Below are 14,679 nucleotides of genomic sequence, written 5' to 3' on the forward strand. Positions count from 1 at the left end.
CAGTAATGCTAATCGGGACAGTTTAAAGTTGGATCCGAACCACTTGTGCCTCCACCGGGTATCGAACCCGGAATCCCTTGATTATAAGGCGGCGACGCTACCACTGCGCCATCGTTCCCCAATGTGACTGGACACCTTCAGAGTAAGATAGACTCGATTAGGCGACTTAGCTCTTTTCTGTCAGTTGAATATGGCAACACTGGTATGTTTCCGGTAAAGGTCACCGGCAACTGCGCCGGCTAAACAGGCATACCATAAACCCTCCTCCTCCCCCCGCGGTTAGTCTTTGCCGCAACGCGAAATCTTCCTTGCGTGGGCTCAGGTCCCTTTCCTCATGTTGCCTGTGGAGGGTACCGGATCAGTCCTCCTCTTCGCTTTTGCCGGTGTCAGAAAAAAAGTCAGTCTGCAATGTTTACTTTACGACAATATTACCCGTTTATGTACGTAATAATATTTTAAGACGGGTTCTTCAATTCTTTATATTTTGGTGTTACCTGCGGTAACAGCGGCTACATGCACGCCACGCCTCTGGTTTAAAGTGAAATTCAATTACAAACCCGAATGATTATCGGCTGCGACGCTGTTTAATGACATGCCCTAGAATACGCATTGGGTGAAAACAGATCGCAAGTTGCGTGTTTCCTTTTTCACGCTGGATTACAATGCAAGTCAAGGAAGGAGTTTCGACTGCTCCCTTGAATGGGGGGAAAGGGGGGGGGGTGAATGAAGTTTGTTGAAGCAAAGAAAACGTGACCTTTTTTTACGATGTATTTTACACTGCCGAACCAGAACGGAATTTACAGCCCCCCCTTTTTTTTTGTCTGGTGCCTAGAAAGGTTGTGTTGTTTCTCCCGAGAGATCTAATCTTACTAGTTAATCTTTTAACAGACAATGCTCCAGTAGACCCGTATGAAATCCAACCTTCATTCTGCCAGATATCTCCCGACTTTTGCTGGCGCCAGTCTGACTGGTGTCAAGATTCATCGAGTTTCGCTTGCAATAAGCGAGAGATTGTTTTCCTTTCCATAGGTCTCAGTGCAAACTGGTTTCTCATGAACTAGAATTGTAAGAATTTCATGGGAGAGCAACGACTGTGCACAATTGAAAGAAAGTAACTATTTTAAATCCTTTTATATGAAAACGTTTTCATGTTCTATTTTCCTTCTCACAACACGCGTCATGTGCATAACAGGTTGTATAACTACCAGGATACATGGTGTTATCATCTCCTAGGCATCTTTATGTCCGTTTGAGCTCCGTTTAAGCTGAAAATTGGTGCAAATTCCAATAACGACCTCTTCGAAACAGCGACCCTTTTCCCGGGAACTGTGAAAGGTCGTTGAATCGAGAGTTGACTGTACTTTTGTCAGATTTTTTTATGAAAAAAAAAATATTGTTTCTGGTGAAATTTGAAAATTGATTCTTTCCTGTTGGCCCTTACCTGGCACATGTTGCTGAAAAGGTTTGTGTCTACAGAACATACATTTATACATTAGGGATGGAGCAACATGAAGTTTTTGTTGATATTAATAAAGTACCAACCTAAAATTTACTATTACCAACAACTAAAGGCACATTTTTTTGTTAATAAAGAAGCAAAATTTCAGTATAAAAACAGAGTCAATTTCAGGTTCGAAAATAAAATTTCGGTGTTATATTGGTGAAAAATCATTTCAAAAGCAGTTTATAAAATGACATTTAGGTTTTAAAATTGCGAACATTGTGAACATAAAGCTAAATTTGATTAAAAATCTGCACTTATTACACAAAATTTATGTAGTTACCAGAATATTAACTTTATTCCTGTAAAAAGGGGTCCATTTTTGCTTTTCACATATTTACAGCAGAATTAATTAATTTTCCTTCAATTGCATAACTCACAGGATAATTTAAACTTCAAAAAGTTTGGTTTGAGTTGGTGTTTTAAGTCCACTTTATGCACAGTAAGGCTAATCGGGACTGGACCTACAGTTTAAAGTGGAATCCGAACCACTTGTGCCTCCACCGGGTATCGAACCCGGGACCCCTTGATTACAAGGCAATGACGCTACCACTGCGCCATGGGGGAGGCCAAATTTCAGAAAGTGTTGTGTCGGTAAAATAACTCTAAATTTCATGTTTAAGAGTCTATTTTGCAGTTCCAGGGTGGCTACTCACCGGGAATTTCTTGAAACCTGGGAATTATGTGTGAATTATTGGCTCTGGGAATTATGCCTGAATTCTAGTTAAATATTTCTCTGTAGACGTGAAAAATTGCAACTTTTATTAATCCAAATCCCATTGAATTTATACATATTTATTAATGCTCTGAACCAAGTTATAACACCATTAAGCCTTGTTTCCATTATTATGAAAAAATATAAATATGCTGACCAAGGCAGTAATTTATTTTATTAAAAACATAAACTAAACGTAACGTTTCAACCTTCTAGCAAGGTCTTCATCAGACTCTGTATCAAGTATCTTGGTATCTTGTTACTTTTGTACTTGATACAGAGTCTGATGAAGACCTTGCTAGAAGGTTGAAACGTTACGTTTAGTTTATGTTTTTAATAAAATAAATTACTGCCTTGGTCAGCATATTTATATTTTTTTATGAACCAAGTTTTTCACAGTTTAGTTTTTTTTTATTGAGGAAGGAAAAGAAAGGTGTGTGGGAAATAAAAATAATTCTCTCAATCCATTTACTTTGTAAGTGTCCTTTGCAGAACAATCTACCTAAGATATCTTGAAGCTCCTCAGGTAAATTCTTATACAGGGTGGTTCATAAGTGTGGATACACCTGAATGAAAGTTGTATGACATACTATTCTGCGAATCTAACATTGTAGGGTTGTAATAGGGGTGGGAGAAAAATGTTATAGGGCATATGATGATGATGGCCTCCATCTTGAAACCTGCCATCTTGAATTCAACTTCAGAATTTTAAATGGGAAGGGTGTGATATGATATATCAAATCAGGCTAGAATTTCACGAGAAATGCAATGGTGAAGTTTTTTTTAGACATATCTTTAACCGGTAAAACATTATGACTGAATTCTTGTACCTTTTCGAGGTGTTAGAAAAATGCCTCAAAATTTGTTTAGCGCATTGGTAATACATTGAGATCAAAGTGACGTCTAGGGAGAGAAGTTCTCATACTATTTCACTTGATTTTAATTGGGTACATCCACAAAGAGCTGCGCATTATGAATGGTTGTCACGAACAATTACAGTGTGATGCTTCCATTGAATGAAAAGTCCTTCTCAATGACAAGGCTAATGTTTTGAGTATATATTTGAGTGGTGGCTCAGTCGGTAACATGTCTGACTACCATGCTAAAGGTCCCGGGTTCGATCCCCGGCCGGTTCAAATCCGGGAACTTTTCTAACGTTGGAAGCGGCCCTGGCACCCACCCAGCATCGAATAACATGGGAAACCTGGGGGAAACCCTGGGGGGTAAAGGCGGTCAGGGGTGTCGTGCTGATCACATCACCCCTACTCACAACTGGATCAAGAAAGTGTTGGGCGTTATCCCCACACCCCCTATACGCCTTCATGGCGTGCTGCTAAGCACAGGGGAACACTTTGAGTATCTCACCGCATCCTTTACGTATGTAAGGTGGAATTTTATCGGAAACAATAGATTTTTTTGGTTTAAGATTTTTTATGGCATCTTTGATTTCTTTGAGACTAATATCTGATAGGTTTAGTTTATTGATTTCACTGTAAGATTGAATATTCAGCATCTTATTTTTTCCATCATCCTGTCGATACACCGATTGAAAATATTTAGCAAATGCCGTTGTTACTTCTAGAATGTCAGAAAGTACTTTACCTTGATATTAAAAGGTTATGCTCTTTTTTGTTTTTTCATATTTTTGGCAAAGCTGAATATGGGTATGAAGTATGTTATACTTTGTGCTTGAAATATAATGTGTATATGCTTTTTGAATCCCACATTTAACAACATTTCGAAGTTCTTTAAATTTCTCATAATGATGTTCAGCATGGGGAGCATTATTTTTCCATTTTTGCCTGTGATATGCTTTTTTCCTGATATTCTTTATAATTTCCCGTGAGAACCAGCTCAGAAATTTCTTTGGTTGAGTTTTCGTTGAAAGTATGCATTTGTTAAACATGTCATACATTTCATAGAACTTATCAATAGCAGCATTAACATTAGTGTATTTCTTCAGATCATTCCAATTTACAGCTCTCATAAGATTATACAATTTGGTAAACTTTCCGTATCCGGAAAATGGATTTCTTAAAATTTACAGGAGAAATTACTTATCGGATGCAGTTTCTTTAGACTTGTGGAAGATCGGGGAAGTGTTTTCTCGCATCGTTCATTGCATTTTGCCAGTAAATCATGTATTTTTCAATATAAATGCACGAAAGCTGTTGCATCCATTTTCTTCCAGCCGGATGTTGCCTGTGTGTGATGACGTAATCCCGGTCAATCCCGGTCAGTGAAACACGTGTTTTTGTAACTGAAGAAGGTACGTTTCCACAAATGGCGTGTGGGGCTGTGTGTCAATGGTTCGTGGGGCTGTGTGTCAATGGTTAGTGGGGCTATGCATCAATGGTTTGTGGGGCTACGTAGGTATTTTTGGGTGGAGTGGGGTGGAAACACTGCATGCCGACTACAGTAGTGAAACTGTGACCGCCATTTAGTGTGTTACCGAAGGGAAAAAGAAACTAACAAAACTTACTTCATACGTCGAATATATAGATTATTTCCGTGAAAAAAGCGAAATGCCACCTTCAGCTTCAGCAATGTTTCTCAATGCAGAATACGTAAGTAGGAATGTGGAAAGTGACATAAATAGCAAGTTTCAGGCATTTTCCAGATACCGAAAATTTACCTACATTTTTAAAAAATCTGCATTCCTATAAAAACTACATTTTTTCCCAGGAATTTTTAAAACTTATTTTTGGCAGATTTTTAAAGAAAATCCAAAATAGTAATAGTTTCTCAAAGATTGGTCTTTTGTGGTATGTAAATTCAAGTAAGTACAGGGTGGCTGCTCACTGGGAATTCCTTAAATTCCGTGAATTATGCGTAAATTATTGGCTCCGGGAATTATGCGTGCATTCTGCGTGAATTTTTCTCAGTAGACGTGAAAAATTTAAAATTTCATTAATGCAAATTCCATTGAATTTATACATATTTATAAATGCTCTGAGGCACAGTTTAGCTTTTATTTTTATCAAAGAGGAAAAGAAAGCTGTGTAGAAACTCAAACAGTTTTCTCTCAACCCATTTCCTTTGTTAGTGTCCTTTGCAGAACAATCTACCTGATAGACGGAAGATTGCAAGATAAGATATGTTGAAGTTGATTAGGTAAAGTTTAGTTTTAAATTCTTATACGGTTAACAGTTTTTCATAGATTAGTATATACCATAACATTTAGGAATTGTAGCTTTCCTGACGACGTGATTAGAACAGGTGTTCTCAGGTTATCAGCCAGGTTAATACTGCGTTAGCTTTTAACATCTCGAGCGCATCCATTGCTCTCATCTTCAGGGAGTGAGTTGCTCCCTTAAGATGAGAGCAATGTATGCACTCAAAATGTTGGAAACTAACTCCGATTTAACCTGGCTGGTAACCCTAGAACATCTGTTCGAACCATAACATTTGTGACATGTTTCTAGATGTATTTTGAGTCGGAATATGTGAAATGAGAAATGTGAACTCTGCACCTTACATTAAATATTTTAAATATGTGTACTGCTTAATTGAATTAAATTAGAATTTTTGGATAGGAATGGAATAACACAAATCCTTTATATTATATTTGTGTGTGTGTGTGGGGGGGGGGGGGTGAGAAGCAGTAATTGAAGGTGCAAATGGAGAAAACATATCCTTGAATTTTTGGAAAGTTCATCTTGAAAACCGGGAATTATACTTGAATTTTGTCAAGGTTCTAGAGTAACCACCTTGAAGTAGGATACATAGAACTAATACTGCTAAGAAATAGTTTCCAACATTACTCTTTTGCTATGACGTATCACATTTTAATTATTTTTATGATAACCTATGGGCCAATTTTGAACTATATTTTTTCTGATTGTAGGTACGTAGCAGCGTTACATTTTGGAATTTTTTATTCACTTTGGTGTAATGTGGGCCCCATAGTAGTTTCTGGAAAATGATTTCTTGAGTAAATCGTAAATTTTTCTTCAAATTGCATGTGTAATGAGATGGAATTTCAGTATTGTACCTCCTCTGAAAACTTGTCCATTCCATCCAAAATAAAACAGTTTTCTCACTTAATATGTTTGCCCTAACTCCCATTTTCAGCTTTATACATTTTCCAACCCGTGTCGAAATTTGCCGTAAGTGTCTGTTGGCCACGCAACTTCTCCCTCCTTTTCCTTGCTTTTGCATCTGTTCCATTCACCACACAACCTGTGAGAGGAGTGAGTGAAGAGGCATGGCTAGGGGAAAGTGGACAAGTTACATTAGTCATACCTCTCTTGATGGACAGGAAGTGAAAAGGCACTTCTTGCATTCCCCCTCATGATGAAATTGGCCGATCCTTCTGCCTCATGATTGGAGAACAAGCGCACTGTTGCCAAACTGATTCTCTCTAAATGCTGCTTTCCCTAGAGATTCTCGCTAAATGCTGCTTTCCCTAGAGATTCGACACAATGTAAGAGTGTGACTGAGGTGTATTTCTTCCCCCTTCCCCCTCCATAAAAATGCGAGTGGAAAATTGACAACAGAGGTCGATCACCATTCGCTTCTTTACCCATCCACTTTGGAATCCTTTCTAATTAAAAGGACAAGGGGGGAGGGAGTTACTTGTTTCTGAAAAACCTTCCTTTCTTCTTGTCTGCATTGACAATGGAAAACATTAAGAAGGGGTTTGCTAAATTGCCAACCTCCCGTTATCTGATACTGGATAAGAACTGAACTTTTCCTTTTAATGAGAATTTGTTTCGATTTCTCTGTCAATTATTTTTAATCAGGTTTTTTCACGAATACCACCATATCATTTGTTTATCAGAATGAAGCTGAGAATGCACAAGCTAAAGAGATTCTTCTTTTCTTTGCACATTATTTTACTCACTGATGGAAGAATATTCTTGTCAAAACAATTGTAAGTCATTTGCCTTAATCATGCCACCCTCTGCTATCATCACTAGTCTTCCAATTACTAAAAAGTTCCAAGCCCCGATTTTCTTGCTCCTGAGAGCCAATTAGCATAAGGGCAAAATGCGAGCATTAGAGGTGCATATTTTTGGTAAATATAATGCAAAATTTTGGTACAGAAAGAGTCAATTTTGGGTTCAAAAATAGCATATTAAATAGAATTTTGGTGTTATAGCGGTGAAAAATCTGATCAAAAGTGGTATATAAAATGGAATTTTCATTTAAAAATTGTGAATATAATCCTAAATTTGATTTAAAAACTTTTATTATTATATAAAGTAAACTTAACCCTTCTAATAGCACATTTATGAAGTTACCAGAATATTATGTTTATTCCTGTATAAAGGCATCCATTTTTGCTTTTCAAATATTTACATCAGAATCAATCAATTTTCCATGAATTGCATAACTCACAGGATAATTCAAACTTCAGAAAGTGTCGTGTCGGTAAATATACTCTAAATTTTGTGTTTGAGTCAATTTCGCATTTTGCAGTTCATTTCGCAGCATTTTGTGACAATGCACCTCACACCTTTCAGAAACATGCAAAATTAACATTACAATGTGTTATTTCACATTTTATTTTCATCAAGAACAAAATATGCATGCCTCTGGTGATCATCCCTCTTCCTTTCCTTTGACATGTAAAATTAAGCACTCACTCCTGGATACTACATTCAATGAACAGGGCATGCTGTGAGTAAAAAAGGAAGTATCCCACCTTCCCCCACACTATCTCATTAATCCACCAGTGGCATGCACAGCTATCAATAATTGCTTGATGCAGCAGGTGCCCGTGTTTTGTCTCATTGCTCCAAAGCAATAATGACTCATCCATTGTTTCGTATCTGCTGCCTTGCAAGGCTGTTTTGCTTTCATGATTATGAAATATGAGCACCAGAGATAAAGCTGCCTTCTGATAAACAGTAACTCTTATCTTGTGTCTAACACTGAATGCTCAGAGCAGTGCAGGAAAAAATGCACAGAATGCCAAGTGTAATATAATCATTGTTTTTCTTCGAAACCATTCACATGGTGAAAATAAGTCACACAATGCTGAATGAAGGAATGGACACAGAGACCAATGAAAAAAATGTATGTTATCTATTGGGAAACTATTGTTGAAAAGCATGTTTTCCCTCTGCAAGACTGCTGAATCCAACAATAAATTGTCTATTAACATCCCCTCCCCCTCTTGTGATGTCTAAAACATGCACAAGTTTGACAAAGCTTGTTTTCAGTTCACTTTATGCAGTAGGGTTAATCGGGACCGGATACATATCCTGTTTAAAGTGGAATCTGAACCATTCTACACGTCTACACTGTGAACTCAATCAAGGACACTTGGATTACAGTATATAAAGATGATCACCACTTGACGTCTAACTATAAGTGATAAACAACCCCCCTTCCCCATTACCTGAGACTTCTAAACCTAGCAAATAATTACCAGTTTGCTGAGTAAATTAAGATCCCACACAATCAGATACATAAATTGAACCTAGTAGGTGGCAATTAGAAGCATTCATACACTGCTCCTACCCATGAAAGTGGGTCACAATAATCCACCACAGATTTTCACAGCAGGTCTTGCTTTCTTTCCTTAGGAATTCATATTCATACTTCTTTCCCATTGTTAAATAATTTTTGACACATTATACCCCAAAAAAGTTGATTGTGTAGTCGTTTCTTACTGGCACTTGGAGTTTTACCCCTCCCTTATGCTTTCCCGCATTTTACATTTTTTTTATTTATGGTCCCCTGAAAAATGTAAAATCGAGGTTTCACTGCAGTTCACATTCTATAAATTTCTAAAAACATTTCAGTGCATTAGAATAATCTATGTTTTAAAATGAAAGTTGACAAACTTTTGATATTCATATTGCATTGTATTTTGAATATGTCATACCTTTATCTGTATATAAATGAACAGAAAGGACAGCTGCATTATTCAAAATCAGAGATGAGTATTTATGTGTAAAGTAAATAACTTACAACTCTACATATTGTAAGGTGCTGCCCCAAGAAATAATTAAAACTAAATTTTTCGTGGTTATCTAAGGAGACCCAAAATTTTAATGCCATTTTTGAACTCAGCACATCAAATTAATTAAGAAATAACTATTTTCCTTTCTGAAACAAAGAAAAAGTTAAATTTTGAAAGCCATTGTTACGCTTAAAATTCTACTGAGCATTTTGCCTCCACATGTTTCTCGTCACTTGATTAGGTTAAAATTTTTCACTTAACTAATTCGAATTGTAGCTAATCTTAAGTGTAACAATTTTAAAATTTCTGTTCTCTGGCTGATAAGTAGGGAAGGAATTATTGCATAAATTAATGCTTCATTCATGAAATCCATACACATGAAAGATGTAAATCTATTTTAGCATCTATCATTTTAACAAAATGTATTTTGCATATATGCTATATTTTTGTACACACAATTGCAAAATTTGTGGATTAAAATTTTCACAAGCATTACAGTTAGGTTCACTTTGATATTTTTTATTATGTTTTTATGTAGTATTTATGTGGATGTTAGACATTCAGAATAACATGGTTTGGTGGAATTTCAATCTCATACTACACAAATGACTGGTAATATTGGATTTGCGATCAGGTGTCTGAGAATATCCTGAACATCGGAGCAGTTTTTACAATTGTCACAGTCACCTACATTTGCAAGTGCCTTCATCCGTCCCATGATCATTGTTTACCACCAAATTCAAATCAATTGTTTCATGACAGTTAGTGAGTAGTCACACCAAATTTGGAACCCGCTAAAGTAGTTCTATTGGAGCAAAGGAGAGAACCATAGGGGATATGAGATACAAGCAGAGGAGAGGAGAAGATCAGAGTGGAGAGAAGAGGTGGAGATATGTTATATCTTATTTTACTATTTCCATTTATAGTTACTCAAATCCCACATGCCACTTGACTAAAGTGAAGTATGCAGAACTTGTGGTGCATGAGGCATCCCTTAGTTAAATTAAGCATAGAAGTGTTATCATTTTTCCACATTTTAAGTTTTTTCACCCTGGTCTCCTCAATAATGTAAAATCGAGGTTCCACTGTGCAACCAAATTCAGCAAGTGTGCACGTCTGGCCTCAACCTTTGGCACTTCCATTAACGTAGAATAAGCATGCCAACCCTGTACTTAATAATACTGTATTCTGATTACCAACAGCAACCCCTAGGGGGAAGTGTTCTAGTGCATTTCGTTATGCAGCATTCTCTTTCGATAGCCTGCTAGGCAATATAATGCATTTTTGGTGTATTTCATCAATACAATACTTTCTTAATGGGAATTTGGGAATTTTAACAGGGGTTGGCTTAAGCCTCGGCTGGAATTTTGGACTTTCATCTCCTTGTGAAAAAATGTTATGATATTACAACATCTGAAAAATTGCGTCTGTTTAAAATTCCTTCTAGAACATTCAAGTGAATCTTCATGTGGTTTGCTTTCACCGTTGTCTAGATATTTTCAATAGTTTCACTACTGCATAAGTCTATTAAACTATTGATCATATCTAGACAATGGTGAAAGCAAACCACACGAATATTCATGTGAATGTTCTGGACAGAATTCTAAGCAGATGTAAATTTTTTTCAGAATTGGAATAACATTATGATTTTTTGCAAGGAACTGAAAATTATAAAAAAAAAGCTGCCCTGGTGTTGGCCAAAGGTCCTGCCAAGCCTTAAAACAAATGCTACTTTTACTTCTGATATCAATCAGTTTAGTCCACTATTAATGGTCTAAACACCAAAGATTCATAGGGAATCTACTTCTTACCATCATAAAAATCAGTGTTGATCTGGTCTCTTACCTAAAACTGCCACTTTTATAGGAGCCTGGTTGGCAATCGAAGTTCCCCTCTCCCAAACATTGAAATCTTCCACGGCAACAGCTGTTTTTTTTTTTTCAAGTGGGAGCTCCTCCAAATGGGTAGCATAGGAAAATCTAATATTTAGCAAAGTATAATCAAATATTAACACATGGAATCCTTGTCCAGGGTGGACAAGGGCATCCGTATCCTGTGGGTATTGTTGTGTGTCCTAATCATTATTAGTATTAATACCAAAATCAGTACATCCCTCTAGTTCTTTGTTTCTTGGATACTAATGTTTTGAGACATATTTTCATACTGCTTCATATGAAAAAGCCACAATAGATGTTCATCCCCTCACTGAGAATTTCATTTACAAATTATTCAAGCAATCATTTATTTATTTATTATTTTTTTTTTTCATTACAGACCGGAAACCAAAGAAGGGCATGGCCACTGCCAAGCAGAGATTGGGGAAAATATTGAAAATTCACAAGATGATACACTGAATATGACTAAAAATTCTAAAAATCTTTGCTTTTTAAAAAAGTTTAAGTGGTTTTTTTGGACCCCCTTCTTGACCTTTTTTTTTAATCAACTGTGAATAATTGGTTTTGCTAGTTATTGTTATAGACAAATGCTGTGTAAGAACAGAAATTTTGTGAAAAATACAAAATGGAAGTATATATTGTTTACAAAATAGTGAAATGGAATGAAACCTGGGTGATTGACAGATTTGTTTCCTATTCAAGGTGAACATAAAGTTTCCTTCATATGATTAAATGTAATTTACAATTGTAAATCTTCAGTTCAAATCACTGTACTGTTTCAAACCATTTAAGGCTTTTATATAATATGTTTTGTGGAGAAGCTTTTGAAATTATTTTTTTTATAAATTATTATACCAGTAATAAATCCATGTTAACTGATTTTGCACGGAATTTGTTTTAAGTCCTCTTAGAGGCATTGCTAAGGTAGATAGCAAGAGGCAAAATTGATTGTGTGTGAAATTGGTGGATTGCTCATGTGCGAGTGTTAATTTTTTTAATGATTTTTCTTAACATATTTAAGAAATTATATTCTTTCATTCTTCACTGTCATATCCAGGTTTCATTCACTCTTTTTTATTCATTTTTTATCATACTGTATGTTCATTTTTTGAGTGCAGTCATTTTTAATAAAAATTACAACTACTTCATTTTTTTGTTGGCGCATAGCAGTCCATAGGTTTTGTAGTACACAAAGTGGTTCTTGTCAGCACAGAGGATTCTCACAGACCTCGCATTTGTTTCAAGACTGACTCTGATCAAGAATCTACTTGAATACTTACAATTTTTTGTTCCAAAATTGGAACTAGATCAAAAGATAAAGCTGGTATTTATTCACTCAAGATCTGTATTTTGAGCAAAGAAAGCTTTGAAGCTGTTTCTTCATTCCTAACCTGTGGATTGCTATGAGCACTCATGAAGTTTGGATCAAGTTATGAGGTGCAATTTGAAAAAAAAGGAACAAAGAAAAATGTTTACACAGTGGTATTGGACGAGTGTGTATTTTTCACATTTCTGACCTCCATGTTGATCATGGTGGAGAGAGTTGGAAACAGGGTTGCCAGGTGTCCCGGATTTTGTGGGACAGTTTCTTCTTTCTTTCCTTCCTTGATTGGTTGATTAATTCTGTCACTTTTTGTTAATTGCAAGGATGGGACAGTTCTTTATTTAAGTAATATGTATGTCTTGCATCCTATCACAATCTTCATTGGATGCCTATCAGTATTGGAAAGTATCAATTTGAGTTGAGTTGAGTTGGTGTTTTAAGTCCACTTTATGCACAATAAGGCTAATTGGGACTGGACCTACAGTTTAAAGTGGGATCCGAACCACTTGTGCCTCCACCGGGTATCGAACCCGGGACCAGTATCAATTTGACTATTTACTGATTATCCTGGAACTTATGCAATATTTGAAATTTTTTGCACCAATATTTTGCGATAAAGAATATTTTTGTGATTGTATAAGTATTTTAATATTCTGATGAAATTCTTGAATTTTGGAAGCAAAACAAACTATAGTAAATTGTTGCATATAATTGGAGTGGAATACTCACCCACTAATATTAATCAATATTTTGAACAACTTTTAATTGCTACAATTTTCAAGCATCAGTATCTGTACGAGTTCAAAATGGTATCGGCTCAGCCCTAGATGCAAAGAAGCTGAAATGCCTGTGTATGTTCAAGTGATGGTTGGAGGAAGAAGATTTTCACCTGGTATGATACTGGTAATAAATATAATGCAGGTTGTAAACTCTACAAAAAGGAATTTTCAATAACACGTGTAATGCAGTATGGTCGAAGAATGGGACACAAGGTACCCTGTTTATCTACTACATCAATTGGTAGCTTTTCCGTAAGAAAGAATTGTCCTGTAGATGAAGAGGTGAGTAAAATTTTTGTTAAGGGCAAATTATATTCAACTTGTGAATGCGATTTTGTCCCATATTTTTATCTTGGCAACCTGGCAACCCTGCTTGGAAACCCATCAAACGAAGATGTTGATATATTTATATTTTTGTTTACTCTGTACATAAATTCTTTGTGATTCACATCAATGGAGTTTATCAAGCATTAGCCAGTGGCTTCTAAATTCAAAATTAAATTATCTGCTTGTTCATACTATTAATCACAGTGTGTCAAAGTTCAATTACTGCACACTTACTACACACTCAAATAAATAACTAGAAGATTTTTATCGTTTTTTATGTTAAATTTTTAATACTATAAATAATGTTGACAATGTTTGGAGAAGTCTAATAGTTAAAAAGTATTATGTTTGAATACAACACATTTGTGATTGTGTACCTAAGTGTTTTTTATGTGAAGTATATACTGGCAGCAGTAAATTTAGCAGTCACGTAAGCCTTTTTTTATAGTGATAAATGTATCAAAATATTAATTAATAAACAAAGATATGAGAAAATTTTTTTCATTTGTTAGATGTAAATAATTCTATGTAAGTCCCATATTAATCATCAAAGGTATTTAGTAGGGATAAGTTGTAATAATATTTGCTCTTAATAATAATGGCTAATTTAAAATTAACTGTATGATTGTGATTACCGATAGTAAACTATTTTGAATAAAAATAACAAAACTAGAAATAACATGAAATAATGTGTTTATTATATTTCTGATTGCTTCTGTTGCATGAAATGATACACTATGTTTTATATCCTAAAAATATATTTAATATCTTAAAAATATAGTACAAAGATAGCCCTGAAAGTTTTTTTACTCTAGCATGCATGTATAATCTATAACATTGTTTTTGAAAGAAAATGTATTAACTTTTTGCATGTGTTCAAGATGACCGCGACTCATTCCAGCCTAACAGTTTCTTGCAAGTTAAATGTGCCTAAAAAATATTTATATTGTAATATTTTCCCTTCAGTTAAAGCGAATTTTGTGCTGTGTGTTGTCCCAGTGAATTTCATGTGCGCTATTCCTGGAATCTGCGTGAAAAACATATGTTTAAAAATAACACTTAACATTTGGCCAAATCACTGTGCTTCAATGGACTCAAAGGGAATGAATCTGCAAAACTCATTCCGCATGTTGCGGCAGCCAGTTGATGGTGCTGGAAAAAGCGTAGGTGAGAGCTGGAAACACTCTTCGTCCAGGGCCTGACATTGAGAAGTTTTGAAAGC

At 35.6% G+C, this 14,679-nt stretch overlaps 1 protein-coding gene across 1 annotated transcript in view; it reads left to right on the top strand.

Moving 5' to 3' along the window:
- LOC145983959 (histone lysine demethylase PHF8-like) overlaps positions 1–13,936 on the top strand; it is a 128,978-nt gene extending 115,042 nt beyond the window's left edge. The window contains exon 18 of the mRNA XM_083117170.1: positions 11,407–13,936. Coding sequence (XP_082973296.1) covers positions 11,407–11,486 — 80 coding nt within the window. The 3' untranslated portion in view covers positions 11,487–13,936. The remainder of the gene's footprint in view (positions 1–11,406) is intronic.
- Positions 13,937–14,679: the final 743 nt, after the last annotated feature.

Source organism: Lepisma saccharinum, chromosome 2 (assembly GCF_977018435.1).
Source record: "Lepisma saccharinum chromosome 2, izLepSacc3.1, whole genome shotgun sequence".
In the NCBI taxonomy this organism is placed as follows: Eukaryota; Metazoa; Arthropoda; class Insecta; order Zygentoma; family Lepismatidae; genus Lepisma; species Lepisma saccharinum.